General features: G+C 37.9%; 1 protein-coding gene across 1 annotated transcript in view; it reads right to left on the reverse strand.

The window, feature by feature from the left end:
• LOC139743805 (arf-GAP with Rho-GAP domain, ANK repeat and PH domain-containing protein 2-like) overlaps positions 1-21,055 on the reverse strand; it is a 116,798-nt gene that overhangs the window by 34,791 nt on the left and 60,952 nt on the right. Inside the window, exons 8-20 of the mRNA XM_071654259.1 lie at positions 20,630-20,705; positions 19,789-19,841; positions 13,295-13,348; positions 12,662-12,696; positions 12,060-12,108; positions 10,956-11,068; positions 9,891-9,975; positions 8,256-8,316; positions 6,549-6,602; positions 5,038-5,218; positions 4,163-4,250; positions 2,346-2,414; positions 1,705-1,735 (exon numbers count right to left, since the gene is read on the reverse strand). Of these exons, the coding sequence (XP_071510360.1) occupies positions 1,705-1,735; positions 2,346-2,414; positions 4,163-4,250; positions 5,038-5,218; positions 6,549-6,602; positions 8,256-8,316; positions 9,891-9,975; positions 10,956-11,068; positions 12,060-12,108; positions 12,662-12,696; positions 13,295-13,348; positions 19,789-19,841; positions 20,630-20,705 (949 nt within the window). The remainder of the gene's footprint in view (positions 1-1,704; positions 1,736-2,345; positions 2,415-4,162; positions 4,251-5,037; positions 5,219-6,548; positions 6,603-8,255; positions 8,317-9,890; positions 9,976-10,955; positions 11,069-12,059; positions 12,109-12,661; positions 12,697-13,294; positions 13,349-19,788; positions 19,842-20,629; positions 20,706-21,055) is intronic.

Here is a 21,055-nt window from a genome sequence, read left to right on the forward strand (position 1 = left end):
CAGAGCTTTCGAGTTGAAATCAAGATTTCTCTTCTGCAAACACAAGCAACTTTTCATACCAGAAACAGCCACTGTGCATGAACCTTGCCCAAAGTTCCTTCAAAAACTCTCCTCTCACTCACACCAAAAAACCGTACCCGATGAAATGCTTTGCCATTGCAACATTTGTTGAATGTGTCTTGCACACGAAATCAGTCTTTTTATAACTTCCACATACTTACTTCCTTGTAGGGCACTCAGAGAAGCGTCGAGCAAAACCATAAAACCAAAGCAAAACTAAAACGAGTATTGTAAATCATGAACACACACAGAAGCTGTATTGTCTGCAAATGACATCCTAAGCATCACAATTACGTCTCCCTCTCCCTGGGCGCTCAGCTAAAATTACAGTATTTGCACTTTCTGGAGATTGCCATGTGATCTGCTTTGGTACCCATTATTTAACAGCTACGGTGCAGCTATTTCATGTCGACTGGGATTATGCATGCCAGTGTTTTTGTTTGTTTGTTTTTTCACAGACGCATTAAATGCACTACATCCAATCACAGTTGTGCAGTCACTGTAACAGACTGGTTTTATGATAAACAGTCAAACCTGCCAACAGCAGAGATGCCAAGGTAACAATGCAGCTGGGCGTGAGATTTTGTGGCGCGTTGCCCAAGGGAGTAAAGCGACCAGGTGGAGAAAGGGTGTGGGAGGGGGTCTTGCCCCTCCCAAGGAAAGGAGCTACAGCATTTTCAAGCTGTAAATCTTGTGATCTGATGCATACTAAATATAATATTTTGGCTTACTCCAATAAAACAAAGACTGCATCAAAGTACAACTTTTTTGGTGGGTGGAAATCCCTATTATTTATGGGGGGAGGGGGGAGGGGGGGTTGGGGGTGGAGAGAGGTGCGTGAGAGTGAGAAATACCCCTGAGGCTGGAGATTTGGTAGGTCTGCTATAGCAGCCACTGAAGGGAAGCAAATAAAGTGGCCTCTATTAGACAGGTGGCCACTACAGACAGGTTGGTGGTCAGTTTGATTTGGCTGCATGCAGTAGAGATGAATGTGTACATACGGATGGCAGGGTCTTGGACAGATATTTAATTTCCATGTAAACAAAAACAGGTAATTATGAAATCAGGCTACTTCTGTTGTTGTTATTGGTGCATTTCATTTTTCAAGCTGGTTCTTAAAAGGGGTTGGTGGCCGCTATACGCAAATTGAATAGCGACCGTAGGACAAAAACTTTTGTTGCAGCTTGCAACATTCGACAGGTGGCTCCAATACAAAGGGTCTTTCACAGAGTTTTTTTTTTTTTTTTGGGGGGGGGGGGGTGTGGATGTTTCAGGTGACCACAAAGGGCATACGGCCACTACAGACAGGTGGCCACTACAAACAAGTTTGACTGTACATCATTTCATTCACGCCTTGGTAACAAAGGTTGTTCCCAACAACCTAAAAGCTTGCCTGAAACTTGCCAAACAAAGCAACAAGTACACGTGTAAGTGCTAAGCATATAAGTTTTGGCCCCGAGCTATTCAGATATTTAAATGGTGCATTCTTTGGACAAAGTGTTCCCGAACAAGTCTGCTATATTTCTAGTACAGAGCTGTGTATTGGACATCACACAACATGTAAAGTTGGCTGGTAAGATCTACCAGGCATACATTGTATGTAACACATTCAAAACAGATTGATCATTTTAAGCCATGTCTTACCTGTCTGGCCTCTCTCATTCACTGCATGCACCTGTAAGAACAAAGACAGATGTGATGATGTTTGAATAATCCTAATAAAAAAACTTCTCCAATCTTTTGTGAGAAAATGTCACACTCATAAACATTCACTGAGATAAATTGTTCATTTACCATTTATATAATTAATGATGATACATTGTAAGTACAAGCAGTAATAAAAGTACAAATAATAATCTTTGTATATACATTTTTTTTCAAGTATTGTACAGTCATCATCAAATATAGAAAAGGTAAGCCTTTTCAATGGTACAGTACTTTACTTTTTACTTAACAAGAAATATTTTTGAAGATTTTATAGAAATTGTCACTTACTCTTCACTTATTTTCTTTGTTTTTCCTCAGCTTCAATCTCAAATACCCAAAGTTGATAAAAATGTATAGATACACTGTATGCTATTGCATTTAAACTTTTCATATACAAATATACTGAATAGGTAGATGTTTATATTTCATGAAATTATTTATATGTATGCCATTTGAAAGACTGCTAAATATGACTTTTCTGCTTTGGTCACTCCCTATCATTCAATTATACAAAGTTGAGCTACACGGTGCTTGCATCTCTTCAAACTTTCCCGACCACCACAAGATTCATGACTCACATTTGCTCCTGAGAAAATGTACTTCAGGCAATCCCTGACATTTCCCTCAGCCACCGCTCTCTGCAGCTCCTGAAAAGTGAGGCCGAGTGAGATAAAAATTGACATACTGATATTTACTACATGAACATCTCTCTGTTGCTCATGAAGTCGCCGCTAAGAGCAGTCAAAGCAAAGTCACACATATGGTATCTGCATGCAATCATCCAAAATGGACTCCTCGTGATCAACTACAGACCTCCCAACCTTTCTGATTGAAAAATACAGATGAAGTGACTCAAAACTAGGGAAGAAAGAGCAGTTCACATAGGAGTGTGGTACAAAATTATCAAGAAGTATGGGAAACTCCTATTGAAACAAGAGCAGGGAACAGTCAAATATCAGATTCTTTCCTGCAAACTCAGAATGTTTGGGAGGTATGCAAATGAATGCTTTTACTCAGTATCACTCAATTTACATGTTTCATACCAGACAGTATGAATGAATTATGATCTTGTAAACATTTTTCTGCAACTCTCCAGATGTATGCAAGATGGCATGGATCAATCTGTTGTCACTACCAGACCATGTGAAGAAAAAGGAGGAAGAGAACAAACCCGAGGTTTGAACCCATCACCTACTGCTTTAATACTGGGGAGTGACAACACTACAGAGCTTCAGGCCTGGCACTGACATGATGAATTTGAAACAAATAAACAAAAGCCTCCACTACTTGTCTTTTTCCCAGGCAATGAACTTAAAACCAGGCATTAAGCCTTTACTCTTAGAACAATTCCATGGGTCATAGGTCACCTTGGTGCATCTGATATTTTCTGAATGTTTGAATGCTGGAAAGCCACAGTCACATACCTTTAAAGGACAAGTTCACCTTCATAAACATAAGGATTGAGAAAATGCAACAATATTAGTAGAACACATCAGTGAAAGTTTGAGGAAAATTGCACAATCTATGCAAAAGTTATGAATTTTTTACATTTTTATGTTGGAACCGCTGGATGAGGAGACTACTACAGCTTGTGAGTCATATGCGTACAACAGTATAAAGAAAATGTAACAGAAAATTCAACATATTTTCACTTTTTTGGCATAATAAAAGTGCACTTGACTTGCCTCTTTCTAAAGGCAGGGGGAATAATATTATCCATAACATTTGTCGGTAACGGGTCAGGGGAATGTGTACTTTTGTCAAAAGATGGAATTTTGTGAAATTCTCTTTATATTTTCCTTATATTGTTGTACGCATGTGACATCTAAGTTATTCATACACTGCAGTAGTCTTCTCATCCAGCGGGTACTGCACAAAAACTTCAAAAATTCATAACTTTTGAACGGATTGTCTGATTTTCCTCAAACTTTCAATGATGTGTTCTACTAATATTACTACATTCTCTCAATCCTTATGTTTATGAAGGTGAACTTGTCCTTTAATAATAGGACCTCTGTAGATAACTTACATAACCTCTTTCCCACAAGATTCTTTATCCACATAAACATTGCACAAGTCCTACGTACATGTGCTACACTTCCATTAGCTACAGCTTAATTCCTTCCCCACTCCTCCCCCCCCCCCCCCCCCTTTTGGGCTCAGAAATTTTCTCTCCAGCTGTTTTTGTTTTTGTTTTTGTTTTCTGGGGGGGGGGTTCAGAATAAAAACAAAAATCCAGGTAAACACACCATAAATATACCAAAGATTTCAATTTGTGGCTTCCTTTCTTGAAAAAAAAACAAAAAAAATCTGTATGTAGGGAAGAAAGATTTTCTTTTTCTTGTAAAAAATGCACTGGCTGATATCATAGTTCTCTCACCAACACAAACCATACCTTGTTCAGTACTTCTCGGTCCAAGAGAATGTGCTCACTGTACTGTCGGTCAACGTACTTATGAGTGATGAACATCTTGCGTTGGTCTCTGATGTCAGTCGTAACAATCAAATCAGTCAAAGGAGAAATAAATAATACCATCAAGGGTACAAAAGAAGAGCACTATTCCCTGTTAAAAAGTGGCATACACACATTTTAAGAGTGTCTCTACTTAATAACACTCCTGCCATCAATGCTTCCACTACTGCATGCATGCACTGTGGCAAGTTTTGAGAATATTAAACAACATCTTACAATGATTCTGCACATGGGACTCCTTGGTGATTTGATGAAATTATAGTAAGAAATTAAGGCAGAATGAGTCACATTCATCCCCATCAGTGAAGACAACAATGAAGACAGGGTATTTCAGCTCTCTTTTACATTGTTCTCGGAGTGTTTTTCATTGTCTGTAATCACCTAAAACTTGTATTAGGCCATTTGGCCATTAGGTGTACATGCCTGCGTAATTCCAAACAGCAAGAAAATGTTAAATTTGTACAAAGAGTTTCATCATTTGATATGAAAGCAACAAGAAAAAAAAAATCTAAAAAGATTAAAAAACAAATACAATTCAAAGAAACAGACACTAAAATGTCAGAGAAATACAATGGAGCACAAAGTCCACTCTAAAAACGGCATCACAATTTCCAGTGACAGATAATATACAGGTGTATTGGGTACACGTACATTGTAGCTATGCCATATAATGCAATAGAACATGTTGCCAGGTACAAACGTGTGCTTGGTCAAAAGCAAATCTCATAATAAGCAGCGCAGAACTAGAAAAAGTGTACACATAGACCCTCATCACAGGGGTCAAAGGTCAGTCTTACATGCTGTCATCTGGCATGGGCTTGACCGGGAGATGTGGGTCAAGGTTGCGCTCCCAGAATGCATTGCTCAGCTCGTTGCCCACGGCAAGGAACACTTCCAGAGCGGTGTCGGTGAATGCCTTGACGTCCATCTTGAGAGATCTGACCTTTGACACGTGGACCCCCAGCTGTCTGTGAATACCTGTTTGAAATGACATTAAAAAACTTCGTTCACAGCTCAATCACTGTGGTATAGCGGATAAGAGCTGGGACTTTCAAACAGTAGGTCCTGAGTTCAAATCCTCGCAGGTGCTCACATCCTTGGATAAGAGAATATACTCACTTGAACTCCCTCTTAACACTGGGTTAAATTGGGTTGTAGCAACAAATGCTGGGGTCATGACAATGGCAGGGATCTCAGTCTGTGCAGTGTGAACACTGAAGAGGCTACTCAGGAGGTACAATATACGGAGGGATATATCATCACTGTTATCATTAATCTTGGACTTGTAAATCAAGTCCAGAACATTTTTCCCAGATGATTAGATATGATAGCTATGTCAAGTTTAGAGATGAGCTTTATAATAACCCTGAAATGGTAGGCCTATGTGAAAACAAAAGCTGCTCTGAAGACATCATTTATAAATATTTTGGACAAAAATTTATCCTCTGGTAATTGCTTGAAAGAGCTTAGCTTTGAGAGTTGTACTTTGAATGTTGGCATATTTGACACACTATGGTCAACTACACTGTATTTGTGAAACAATGTCACAAAGCATGTGTGACGTTATCACACACTGCTTCGTATGGTCACTGCAGGTTGTCACAAAGCAATTGTTACATCATCGTATGCTGCTTCAAACAATTACTACAGGATTCCTCCACAACATTGCTTCCACCATGCAACTTCTCGCCACATTTTTCCCTTCTTTTATCTAAATCTTTAATCCAAAATTTAAAGGAAATATACTCTTTCTTATTTTTAGTTTCAGGTATAAACTATGGGTCTCAGTGCCTCCCACAGTGCTACTCACTTCAGGGCTGTGCTCCTCACTGAATAGTACTATATTGGAGTCACCTCCGCCCATAGTTTTAACAAGAGATTCTCAAGGCACTGTATATTTGTATAATGTGCCAGAGAGTTTGCTCAATAATGTTTGGCAAGTGCAGATTTGTACAAGGCAACATTTAGAAGCACAAATATTTGTGGAGTGTAACTCCGCTCAAGAAAAGAAAGTAAATTGATTAAACAAGATGAAACACAGCCATGGTTACGAGAAAGCAAGTACAGTACACATAATGACATTCCACATTACCTTGGAATCATAACACTGCAAATTTACCTTGCAGACACATTAATTAGGTTAGTCCTTCAACTCACAGCAATCACTATGTTTCATACACAGAAGCACGAAATATACGATGTAATCATAACCGATTGGATTGTCATACTAAGTGAAAATTCCCTATCAGTCATCAAGTGGTGGGTCACAAAGACAAAGACAATTTAGAGACAAAAATGTTGAACATACCTGAGCATTTCTTGCAGACGACAATTCCAAAATTGAGAGAGCACCAATCGGGGTCTAGGTAGGGTGAAGAATAGTGGATGAAGAAAGTCAATTAAGATCAGAACACTCTTCATTTAATAAAGGGTTTTTCAAATATCTGTTCGGGAAATTTCCACCAGTTAACCCTAGCAGGAGAAAAGATATAGAAATATTGTAGATTGGAAATTGCTCAAAATACAGAGTACATGATATCTTCTTTTTTTTTCCTTTTTGTGTTCCATAAATGTCACACGAACCTGAGCTGTAGGGAGCACACAAAGTTATATGCTTAGCTCAAAAGGACAAAACACTGCATAAGATCACAAAATATGAACATTTTAAGGCATACAGATGCCATGTCCCTCCACAATCCAAGCCCAGTGGAGAGTTTAAGCTTCCATTTTAGAAGAATAAGATGGAACGGTGTCACACATATAATACTTTTGTCTTTAAAAAAGTGAGAAACAAGTGATATTTAATTTGTGAAGTCAGAGATGCATTATTCCTCCTCCTGGTGACATCATAGTCGAATGACATAGAACACAGGTTATACACAACAGCACATGTGCAAACGGGTCAGAACATCACATTCCTAACAGACTAATTGACATTAATAACTGCACTTTTCATTCCTCCTATTGTTACCTATAACTCCTCACCCACAGCAGGCTGGAGGGCCCTGTTCTTAAAGGGATAGTACAGTATTGGTGGAGATGAGGATTGGGCTTTTAATTTTCTGCAAGATGCCAAGAAAACACTTATGATATAGTACAGAGCATACCATTTTAAGAGGAAGTCAAAGTTTATTTGATGAAAATCGGGTTTGGAATGACTGAAACATCCCAAAACAAAGTAAAACAAAGCGATCGTAATAAAGTGTGGGTCCCACATTTTATTACAATCGCTCTTTTTAGGATATCTCAGCCATTTCAAAACCAATTTTCATCAAATAAACATTGAATTCCTCATAGAATTACATGCTCTTCCATATTTCATAAGAGGTTTTTCATTATCTCACCAAAAAATGTTAGAAACCTGAAATGAGGTCTCAGCCAAAACTGTACATTCCCTTTAAAGTATATAAGAATTTCACAATCTTGTGGAGAACACAACTTTGATTTTTATAATCAAGATACAGTAAAATAGGGTGATAATGTTTATTTTTAATATTGACAATGAATATGTATTTATTAGATGAAAATGTGTTTATTAGAATTGATCAGAAATATAAGATGGCAAAGATATCTATCATATCAAATGTAATGAATTGCATATACCTGACATAATTTTATGTACAAGTCTGTGTGTGTATATATACATGTACATGTATGTATAATTATGATTGTGAAATATCACTAACTTGCCTGTAAACCAGTTGTATCTATGTATCAAGTTTAACTGATTTATTTTGAAATCTGTTCACAGTATGTTACCTAAATCTTATTAACATGACATCTGTATAGTTGTATGTATTGATTGAAGCATGATTGTATGGTTATTCATAAAATAATGTTATTTGCCAATGGAAATGCACAAAATTTTGCAATTCACCCATCCGGCTGAAAATGAACTTTTAACAAATTATTACTATAACAATTGTAATTACATAATAGATTTGAATAATCTGCTGAATCTATTTCTCATGTTCGCCAAAAGGATGAAGAAATAAATGAAGTGGCTGGTACGTACCAGACATGTTGCAGTCAGCGCAGAGTCTGTTGGCATCATTCTCCCACACTTTGTGCAAATACTGGGGGAATAAATGAAACACACACAAAAGAAAAGGAAGAGCAAAAGTGAGGTGCTTCAGACACAGAACTGAGGTATGATGGGGACAAAAACAAAACCTGAAAAAAGTGTGCATCCTTCAACACTGAGGTACAACACTAAGCAGTACAGGTCAATGAGAAGTCAGACCATATTGGGGGGGGGGGGGGGTGGGGGGATCCAGCACTACCCCCATCATGCCTCCCATGTCCAAACAAAGTTCTGTTTTGCTGAAGAAAAGCACATGTACAACTGCACAAAACTTATTTTCTTACATTTCACTCCCTCTCCCTCTCCCCCTCCCCTTATTACACATACTTGAAAAACATTGACTAAAAAAGCAATTTCAAGACATTTTTTGACGAGAATTTGAGGTAGCATATCATTTTAAGATCATACTTTTAGGGATCATTTTGTTTTGCTCATTCAGGTGCACTTTTCATCCTCTTGGTATCCATCCTAACCCCCTCCACTCCCTTTCCCCATCCTAACTCCCTTTCTTCCCTTCCCCCACTTACCCTCTCCCTCCTTTCCATGTTAACCTTCTCCCTTCCCAAATCCTAATCCCCTGTCTTCCCTTCACCAATCCCTCTTTCTTTTCTTTCCCCTTCTTCCTTCCCCATCCTAACCCTGTCCCTCACTTCCCCAAATTTTTCACCCCTCCCCTCCCCTCCCCTCCCTTCCCTTCCCCAATCCTAAACTCCATCCTTCTTTCCCCTATCCGAATCCCCTCACCTCATTCCTTACTTCCTTCCCTTCCTTCCCCATCATGATCTAACCCCTTCATCTCCCTCTCCCATCTTGACCCCCTCCCTTCCCCATCCTAACCCCTTCTTCTCCCTCCCCCATCCTAATCCCTCTCCTCTTCCTTCCCAAACTCCATCTATTCTATCACAACATGTGAGGCATAAAATACACATACAAACTTGGTCACCTAAACATTACACAAAGTGTCATACACATTCATACACATTGCACACTTTGTATGTTTGTGTCATACAACTGTAGTATACCCAACTGGGCTAGTTCAGACTGCCAAGTCATTGATGAAATTCAAGGTAAGCCGGAAGTGAGCCCTGCCTCTCAACACATTGGAATTTACGTTTCCTGCCCGCATAAATTGATACACCAGCAGATGTTTCCTGAACAAGTCACGATTGACTTCCAGATTACAAACTTCCTATCTAATATGCTCAGTAACACGACTGCCCTGAAAGCCAAATATTGTGCATTTGATCAGAATGGCCATACAGGTTCACAGGTGCTCATTTCATAATAAAAATCACTGCAGGACACAAAGGGGCGAATGAGACAAATTGATCTGTTGGGAGAAAAGTCTCTTGATCCTCTGTCAACATTCCTGTTAAAGGTACTGTTTACCACTGGGAAAAGTGATGTAAAAGATGTCCGAGTTATCACAATAGATGTATATGTGTAGGCCAGTTGTATCACAAAACATCCTACCATACAATGATTTTGCAATAATGCCTAAAATATAAGGAGATATCACTAGTTGGTTCTCTCTCTACTGCCAGGGGACCAGGATGCCTTCCTCACCAGTTTGTCTGATAATCCTTCTGACACCGCTTCCATCATGGCCTCCACCCATTCTCTGGCCTCCTCAGGTGACTCAGCCGTCAGACTAGAGAGGGCAGCAGACAGACAGAGATACAGAGAGACAGAAAGACAGAGACAGACAGACAGACAGACAGACAAAGAGGGGAGAGAGAGATAGGTGGAGGACAGAAGCCAAAGAAAGAGACAAACAGACATAGGGGAGGAAAGAGAGGTAGAAAGAAATCAAAATAAATAGATAAAATAATTTTTGCGCAAGAGCACTCCTGGGCCCCATTTCATAAAAGATGTTAGGATGGCAACTCTTGCTGGAATGACAACTTCCAATGGCAACAGCCAATCAGGAAGCTGGATTCTTGTCATTACTATGACAATTGCCATTCCAGCAAGAGTTGCTATCATATCAACTTTTTATGAAATGGGGCCCTGGTGCACTACACAGAGTGGAATTGCTACATTACAAATCTTATCTATTATTATCATCATTATCATAGATTTCACAGATAATCCACATTAAACACACAATTACAGAAACAGACCTGATGCTGTGACAATAGCATTATCAAAATCATGCCTTGTCATATATAAGGAAGCATATGCATCATATGCCCTCCCTATTTGGTCAGACTTCATTTCAGCAGCAATTTCCTGTTGAGATGGACATGAATGACTAATTTTTCAGCTCAACCAACTGACAGGCCTACTGTAGCACTACCAAGAAAAACAAATCATAATATTTTCTGGAAAGTAATTTTTATTTTCCCAAAAGCCAACAGCATTTCCAAGTTTCCCCAGGAATAAGGATAAGCTACTGATGAGGAGGATATTCTATCACAAAAGAGAGTTACACTTTTGTGATATCATCCATCACCTGTTGCATTGTCATTGCCATAATTTTCTCTAGAGGGGGAGGGGGACATTATTTTCTGGTAGCATTAGATATTTCCACTTGAGACATGCCAGTCATGCCTTTAAAGAAGTGGTTACCATGGCAACCAGCCATGAACATGAAAAGATGCCTTTCAAAAGCCAGGAGGATAGACTCACTGGTAGGTAGTACTCGGCGTGGTGAGGGTGATTCTCTCTGGCTTCTGCATGTTGATTCTGGCGTTGGCCAGCTTCATCTCGATGTCCGATATGGGCACAGCGGCTTCAAAGTCCTGCAGGCAGACACAAAGGGATGATTGCCACAGTACATATTACAGTCATGTTAAAGATAAAATACTGCTTTGATATAATGATGATGATTATGATGATGATTCACAGCATTTGTATGATGCCATATACCTGTCTAAAAACATTTAAAGGTGCAGACTCCTCCAAGAGAGTTAGCAATTAAATGCCTGGTGAAAAATGTGAGTCTTGAGTGAGGCTCTGAAGTGCTCTAAATTGTCAATTTCATGGAGAAATGATCAAAGGGAGTTCCATCATATACATGTACCCGCAGAAACTGTCAATATTTGCTCTAAAATAAGCTCATATGCATAAGAAAGAATAACGCTCGTGATAATGCATGTGTGTGTGCTAAGAAATATAGGTACATGTTCGTTTGGTTGGGTTTTGTTTTGTTTTTTGTCAATTCATGTACCGGCATTATTGATGTGTTATTCTTCATGGTTGTTTTTTTGTGTATATTTTGGTCAATGTCACAATGTGTGATGGTTAAAATGTATTTTCTGTTCTTTTTATTTTATTGCAAACATCTGCAGCAAACAACGATAGCATAAGAATGGAAGTGGTGTAAATGCTTCCAATAAACGTTTTCAATGCATTATATCAAATGCACATGTATATTAACTGCTTCTTTGTTGCAAATTGCTGTAACAGTAATAAGATCTTTTTTTTTCTGATGAAACCAACAGTGGCTGAGAGGAGATTTAGTATAAGACTAAATACTGATAATTGTGTCAAGTCAGAATGAACATATTCTACTGAAACAATTCCACACTCAGGTTTCCTTATGTCATGTCAGTGTGTTTCAGTCATAGTGGCATCACTTTGCTTTTCAAACCATTGCTAAAACTATAGTCAAAATAATTGGTATGTTTGTCTATGCTGCATATAAAACTAATTCCCTCACCCTCCCTCTTCCAAACTCCCCCCCCCCCCCAAAAAAAAAAAAATACAAATAAAATGACCTCAGATGCTCACCTTCTCTGAAGAGTAATAGCACATCTTTTCTCCCTTGATAGCAAAGTATCTGGAGGAAAAAGGGGGAAATGGTGACTGCACTGGTGAACATGCATTTGCAAATACAGCTGTACATCATGCATGTATGGAAAACTCCTTGAGGAGATTTCTGCTCTCTTTGGCTATCATAATGGTACCATTGTTGCAGCTACTGCTAGTTGTCATTACACTCAGTTCCCTTGGGCTATGATGGGTGCAGCTACTGTTAGTTTTAATAGAGGTTTTAATACATACATTAGGGTTTTTCATACCAAGCTTCCAGAAGCACACAAGAGATAATTACATCTTCTGTGGCGACACTCGCGTGGTAAAAGCTAAGCGACTGTCGCAATTGTTTCTAAAAATTGATTACAATCGCTGTATTTTTTTTCAATTAATTGGGTGGCCAAATTTGAAAATTTCTGAGGGCTTGACATGCTTTTGACACCAACCCCACAATGAACATTAAAATTCACTTTGATCTTTTGAACCTGTGCTACTCAGGACAACACTGTTTATGCATAGTTAATTGTTCATACTTAAAAACCAAAGTGAGCATAGAACTGCCTGTGTCTATCAATTACCTCCTTTGGTTGCAACCTTCCATTTTCAGATGACCCTGATAAAGGAAAAATATAAATCAGAACATGAGTGATCAAACTTGTTGTGAATGAGAACATACCACATATTATCAGATTTTTTTTTTTGGAGGCATACACTCTTCAACAAGAGGGGCCAGGTTTCAGGCTTTGCCATGGCAACCGCATCCATCTGCGAGACGCTTTTACCTGCAGAGCTCATCTCCATCCGAGTGTGTGAACATGGGAACTCCGTTGAGAGCCAAATGTTAAGTGTGGTCGGATTTTAAGCAGGTGTGCACTGGGACATGACAGCAGATAGGGTTGCTATATACACTGAACATGTAGGGACTGGAATAAGTTTAGCATTGGTTTAGGTTTGATACTAGTGATCAGAATAATATGTGGCAGATCACCAACACACAACATGAACCTCAGTTAAATGGTTAAAAAACTACAGGATTGTACTTTGAAATGATATGATTTGGCTTATAAATATGAAACTTGATATTTACACAAATAAAAAGTCTGATAACTAATCATACTTCTGTCCAAATTTCAAATTCTCAGAACGTTTTGGAATTGGCAATGTCCTCAGCAGCCATGTAAAAACCAATCAAAATTCAAATTTAAACTCACCTGCTTATCTGGGCAGCTCATCTCCCCTCCCTTCGGGAATCCTCCCGGTTGGGCCTGGAAACAAGAATACCAAGAACAATCATTGCAAGAATATTCTGAAGTCTGTGATATTCACACTTATTATACAATATACAAACAATATTCATACACATCATACCATGAACAATGGGAAATTAAAATGGGAAACCACACTTGAATAGTTTCATCCTCTTTCAGCTGACCAAGCGTTTGATTCAAGGCTTCGCGTGACAGCTGTGGTGAGGATATCTCAAAAATGAAATCACTACGTTCGACTCTAAGTCATCATGTTTGCTGTCATGTGAATAAATTTTATCCCTTGATAAATCACAGAATACTAAAGTTACATATTTCTTTATGCAATCATATGAAAACTCTTCAACTTTAGATTAATTTCTGGGTTTTCTTTTTTAAATTTCACCTGCAAAATAATAACTTGTGCTCAGCCCAACCCAAAAAGTTTCTTTTACATTGATTGATAGCATCACATATACAATGTATATATATATGGAAATAATTTTTGCCCTCATTAACTTGCCTTCACAGTGATGCAGTATGTGAAAATGAAAACAGATAAAAGGCTAAACATGAGAGAATTGTTTTACTCTTTTAATTCAAATTACAAGCATACAGCACACAGGTTTGTTCATGCTGCAAGTGTCGTACTGCCCCATCAACATCCCACCCATGACAATGCAAGCATGACAAGAACTTCCAATAAAGAGTACATAACTAATCTTTAGAACACAAACAGAAAAATTAAAAAGTAACATAAATTTGGTCATCTCCAATGCTTTGTGAAAATTATGTAATTGAATCAATTTGGGATAATCAATGAGAAATACAGCATCCCAATTGGCACAGCAGTCTTCCTCCTGCACTTTGACCACCCCCCCCCCCCCAACAGACTCATGCAATACTGATAATCATGACCCAGACAACAAAAATGAGCTCTAGATACACCACAACATCAAAGTGAATGGCAAGCACAAGTACATGTACTATTAAATTGAGTGGCAGGTGCGTGGTTTCTTCATCATGTCATGCAGAGCACACCATTCACTCCAAGGCCCAGCCAAAAGAAAGCATGTTGGGCTCTAATCATGCTCGCAAGATGAGATTCCCATTAAAACCCACTCAATATTTGAAAGACAGGAAATCACTAGCAAATCAAATTAATTATCTTACTTGATAGCAAGTGTGGGTGACATGGGTTTTGTAAGAACATAACAAAAAAAAATACCTTGCAAAACAAACAAAATAGACAACGTTGACAGGTTTTAAACACAAAGCATAAAATTGGGGATTCTCTGTTGATGGGTAGGTAAAATCTTTTTTTATACTCAACGAACACAAGAACAAAGACACCAACACGCATGAGAATACTGCTGGTAATATTCCCACATCAACTGCAACAAAAACAAAACTGAAAGCAACCCAAACATGCCAAATAGAGCATTATAGCAAACTTCTATCTTTAAGCATGGACAGTGCATGGTACCCACCACAGAGTCTGGGCAATCAACAAAAAGGTCATAAATCTCTGAAATCAAATATACTAAAAATCAAAACTCTACTGAAGTGGGACACAAGTATTGCTACACATGATTCAACAAGAACAAAACATTGATTGGTTCCATTTGGATATTTTTCTTGCACAATCATAAATAACAACAATCATGAATCTCTTTCAGTATCCTAGATAAAGTTTCGAATCGACCTATATATTGATATTACAAGATATTGATGTTACAAGATGTTTCATACTACCTGCATATTGTGCTGTGCAATCCAAACAAGCAACACTAATGCAAATTTGATAATGGAACTTCATAAGACATCGCAGAATTCATAAGTGAAGTACTCCTCAGACGTATGCAGCTAAGAAACCCTACATCAGTAAAGCACACTTTCTTTAATATTGACGAAGATGAAGGTCCTTTCATTTCATTGAGGAACGAATCAAATATCTCATAGCATTCGTGCAAATCAAGGCGGAAGAAACCCAGCTATTTCTTTATTTTTGGCATCTTGATTTATGAGAATTTAATGCATTTCATTTCACCAATACTACTGCTTTTGTTGTCTGACAGTGTTCACTGCTTTACCATGACAGAATTTCTAGTAAATGTAACTCTTCAATCATTTCTTTTTTTATTTACAATAGTTTTTCATCCAATATGAGGCTGCTATATATGAATGTAGCCCGTGGTCAATTCTGCCCAAAAAGAAATTATCACAATGGGGAAAAAATAAGTAAATTATATGTACATACCACACAAAAGAATACGAACAAGACATTCTCAAAACTGACAAACTAGAAAATAATTGAAAACACATTCAAGTTCATGTCCAACATGCACATAATGCTTGCAGGCCCATCCTAGATTCACACTATTATTATTTTTTAAAAAAAAACTCACCGACCCATGCCACCTATTGTTGTTGGCAGACTTCTCATTTTTTTTTATGTGTGCGCATTTGTTTTGATAGCATTAGCGTGGGAATCAGAAAGTGAAGACATAAAACAGTCACTGCATAAGATGCAAATAATTCATGGTTAACTGCATTAAAGATTGCTATCAAATGGAATCGCTGCATCATTTTACTGATAGAGGAAGACCTTCCATGACTTGTCCACACAAAATTGCAGATTATTGGGAGATGGTTGAAATCTAATGATTAACATTTGTGAATCTTTTTAATTTAAATGATCCAAAACAGTGAAACTAGTAGCCATTTCACCTTTCTACTAGTCTCCAACATGTAGATTCGTTTAAATTGTAACATTCTACATATTATTCCAAGCAACATGGGGAATGGGTATCAAAAGGAAAAGAAATTTTGTATTAACTACTGTAACTTTGTATATCATGTAAAAATGAACCTATTACCCCCCCCCCCCCAAAAAAAAAAAAAAAAAGTATTGGAAACCAATCAAAAATGCGAAGAAAAATATACTGTCATTGCGTGAGTGGATTGACTCAAATTTGTACCCTATTCATTTGTTTCCACAGCTTTGTGTTAGAATAGACCATTATGTGAATGGCTAATTAGCATGAAGACATTTGTTAATGCTATGGACACCTGATAGGTACAGCATGATTTGAAAAACTTCCCAGTGACTCTATTTATCCATTTTACCAGCATTATGCAGCTCGGCTGGCACAAAAGTTTGTAGATTTTTTTTTTGACTAAGTCACCAAAATAATAGACAGTGTCTATGTTACACATTGGTGTTTCTTCTCACAAGCCATCTAAAAAGGAAAGGTTTGTAAACCCAAAATGTGCATTTCTGATACTAAATAGATAATACCCTCATGCCACAGATACTTTTTTTCATCGGTCACTCGTCAGAAGCAAAGTTATTTGCTTCTGGCCACCAACCGAAGTGTAGCTGATCGCAGTCTGACAAAATCCGACTTGCGTCGGTCGACTGTCGGGTCAGTGTCAGCCATGTCAGGCGATGATCCGATGGGGTAAGATCGTCCAACGATGATCACGCAAAATGTCTAACACTGACCTGATAATCGACCAACACAAGTCGGATTCATTAGACTGTGATCCGATACCCTTCGGTTTGTGGCTGGATGCAACAAACTTTGCTTCCAACAAGTGACCTATGAGAAAAATCTCTGCAGAATGAGGGTATAAACTGAAGCCTTTGAAGGGTAACACCACCAAAAATTTATCAAAATAACAAGCCAGAGAGTTTGAATAATACAGCAAATATGTTGAAGCCATCCATATTTCATAGTGACATACTCCTCACTGACCCTCATTTCAATTATAAAGAAACATTATATCTTGTCGGTTCTGGCAAGATTTTACCGCAAGACAGCATAGGCTGGAAAAAAAAAGGATGTAATGCCTCAAGAGGATGTGGATGCTTGTTGTTATTGTTGTTGTTGCACTCAATTACATGTCCTACATCTGTGTTAGCAAGCGCACATAGACATGGTCTTCTACAACAGTATGTACTCTTGACATTAAGTGACTGAAGTACAAAAGTACATGTACAGTACAATATTGAATGAGCCATTTACAACAATACCAAAAATATAGCTCAACAGTACACATAGCATAATTTCAGTTCAAAAATCAGATATTTTGCCCTCAGAACTGGTCATTTTAAATACAGGCAGTGCAACAACACTATGGTAGAGAAATTGATGAAAAATTTCAGAAACACTTGACAAATTTTAATAACTCTACAATCGTATGATTGAATTTGGTAAAATATAAAGTGCCCACCACAATGTTCCCTTTCCACTTTCTTAAATGCTAAAGGGACTTTTACAGTCACCTACAATGTAGATGATGAAATATTTGTTTTATTGCATAAATATAAGATTTTGTGACCACGACGTGCACAATGTGATACAAAAAAGGACAAGTTCACCTTCATGTACATGTGGATTGAATGAATGCAGCAATATTAGTGGAACACATCATTGAGAGTTTGGGGGAAATCCGACAATCCGTTCCAAACTTATGAACTTTTAAAGTATCTGTGCAGTCCCTGCTGGATGAGAAGACTACTACAGTGTATGATGTCACATGCGTACAACGATATAAGAAAAATAAAAAGAGAAATTCACAAAACTTTACTTTTTGAATAAAGTGCACATTTCTTTGACTTGTTACTAACGTACAATATATGTTAAGGGTAATATTATTCCCCCTGCCTTCTGAAAGAGAGAAGTCGATTGTTCTTTTGTTATGCAAGAAAAGTGAATATATGTTGAATTTTCCTTATTCTTTCATTATATCGTTGTACACATATGACATCACAAGCTATAGTAGTCTTCTCATCCAGCCATGACTGAGTAGAAAGTTCAAAAATTCATAACTTTTGAAAAGATTGTCCGATTTTCCTCAAACTCTCACTGATGTGTTCTACTAACATCGCTGCATTCACTCAATCCACATGTCTATGAAGGTGAACTTGTCCTTTAACAACACATGCCATTGTGACCAACAGTGATTGCAACATCTTCTTCAAGATTTCCTAGCTACGTTCTGCCAAAGATGGGCCCCCTAACTGTAAACAAGGAAATTTTTGCAGTGCGATTCATTTCTTCTGCTGATGTATACATTTCCACCAAAGAAGAGGAAATGACTTTTTCAAGGCATCGACCGGAAGAACAGCTTATATTTCACATTAGGAGGTAACAGGACATCAATGTTCATCAACTTTAGACCTTACTAAGAACTTCCTGGTTCAAAATACAAACACATTTCCAAAAGGTCAAAACAGAGGAAAACCTCACTCAAATCATATTGACCACATTTTGAAAAAGTATTCAAATATTCAATCGTGAATATATATTCTTAAAGTTTTAATCGAATGACCAGCTCACTGTCAGAAAAATACAGCTCAGCAGATGAATTCAATGTACCACAAGACATCACATTGTAAATGCAGAGTGACAGGAAAAAACAGTGTGTTTTGTGATAATAGAGGAGAATGAAGATTGGCGTTTGATGGAATTCTTGCCAAGGGTGTGTTTGGACTGTTTCAAGTTACTAATTGTGGGTTAATTTACTGATGTCCCAACAAAATGATTTGTGTTATTTGTTTTATAAAATGATGAAGTAGGTCCTTATCTTCGAAAGAATTTCCAATGAAGGCATTTTAAATTCTGCAGGAGTCATTTTTGTGAGTAAATAAAACAAAGAAATCTGGCCCAGTCACCTTAATTGAAAGTGCTAGTCATTATATTTTCTAATGAATGATTATTATATTTCATTATAAAGTGGTGACATAGATCCTTATCAAATGATTGGCTGAGAGCAATCACATGACCAGTCTTTCATTTTACCTAACATGCCCAGCAGGCATAAGTTTTTACCACTGACTGCATACTAATAACCACTCAGGGATAAAAATGTACACGTATGACTGTGGCTTGCCAGCATCATGCTCAATAACAACACAAAAGCATGTACTTTACTGGTAATGTAGCAATGCGCACTCAATCAGTTGCGAGTGCGTGCTCAGTCGCCTATTTACTGTAGACCAGATCATGTTCAGTATTAGTGTGTTTGGAATATTTCTTTGGACACCTTGGCTTTTTCAAAAAACAAGTTCTACATGTAGCTGACAGGTATTTACCCATAAAGGTAAATGAAAAATAGTTCATAGAACTGCTTTACGAACAAATAATGCACAGGTTTACGTTTGGGACGTTAGTGGAGATGCACCTCTCGAATGCACTGCATCTCAACTAATGCCTTCTCACCTGTGCATTATTTGTTCACTAATGACTGGTCATGAACAAAATTATGTTTTAGGCAAAATGAATGCCTGGTCATATGTATGCTCTCGACCAATCATTTGATTAGGATCTGCTTCATCATTTTATAATACAATGTAACTAACAAACCATTCTTCACATCCCAAAACCATTATCATTGACACTTGAACTTGGGGAGCATCTGGTTGCCGGGTGTGTTCCTGGGTTTCATCTTACCTCATAACCAATGATGGCCTGCATCAACATGTTGGCCCAGATAGTTCCCTCATCTGCATTGGGGAAACAACGAAAGTAATGAGCAGGGAAACTCAATACATTGATGAACTTGGCAGGAACTGAACTCTTCCAGCGCCAGACAAAACATGACCCGACAAAATTTGTGTGCATAAACCTACGATATCTATCAAATGTGCCCAAATTAACAATGGGCACATGTATTGCATGAACTTGACACGAAGGAAGAGACATGCACTCTCTCCTTTGGGGATTCAGTGTGTGAATGGCACATGTTTTCTGGATACATTGTATCTTGATCAATGTGACACAGAAATATGCATTTTGTCGAAAAATTCCAAAATTAACAGATAATTATAATCATACATGAGAGAAAAAGTGGAAGCATAAGCGTGATGTTGGCTCTTTTAAGAGTACAGGAAGAACACCACAATTTCTCCTCTCATATATTACCTGTCTTCCTTTTGTCTGAATTTTTATCATATTCTCAATGATAATGATTTTAATATTTTCACTGCCATATCATAGATGATTGGTCGCTATGTAACTTTCCATTGAACCCTGCCAAGTTTAACTAGGGACGTCACTTCTAGTGTCACATGAATGTCAATATACACTGCCAGATACTATCCAGGATCTTCTTTGAAAGGAGGTAACTATAGAACTCTGTTTGATATTTTTTCCTACACCTGGAAAGGCATCTTGTAAGATTTTCTGACATTTCGCAACAACTTTCTCTTTTTCTTTCTTTTCTGGGGGGCGGGGTTACTTTTTGTTTCATTCGGATTCAAGGCACAAGAGATGGTTCAAACTTCATTCTCACCACAGCTGTCCGTTGCAAAAAAATACGTCCTGGCGTTCGTCATGAGCTCGATCCGGGTCGGGTAGCGATCGACAATCTGTGTGAAATGACAAGGAGAAAGAGAGAGAGAGTAGAAGATGATGAGTTAGCCCTACACGATGAAAACTTCACAATCACTGCATTGTTAAAGAGGAAGATCAGGAGAACAATTAGAGCAATGTACTTTTGTACAAATGCACAAATGTTATCCCTCATATACACACAAAGAAGTGAATGGCACAAAAAGTAAATATACTTTTGAACACAGGGCATTTTGCACAAAATGAGGAAAAGGATGGAGAACTGACATCAAAAGTTGAATAAATCCATGAATCTCACTGAGGTGCAAAACTTTCAAAATTGGATCAACCCATTGCAGACCCCTGGTTTACACACAAAAATCTCCAC

Source organism: Diadema antillarum, unplaced genomic scaffold, assembly GCF_040938485.1.
Source record: "Diadema antillarum isolate AM-2024a unplaced genomic scaffold, OU_Dant_1.0 seq00001106_RagTag, whole genome shotgun sequence".
Lineage (NCBI taxonomy): Eukaryota > Metazoa > Echinodermata > Echinoidea > Diadematoida > Diadematidae > Diadema > Diadema antillarum.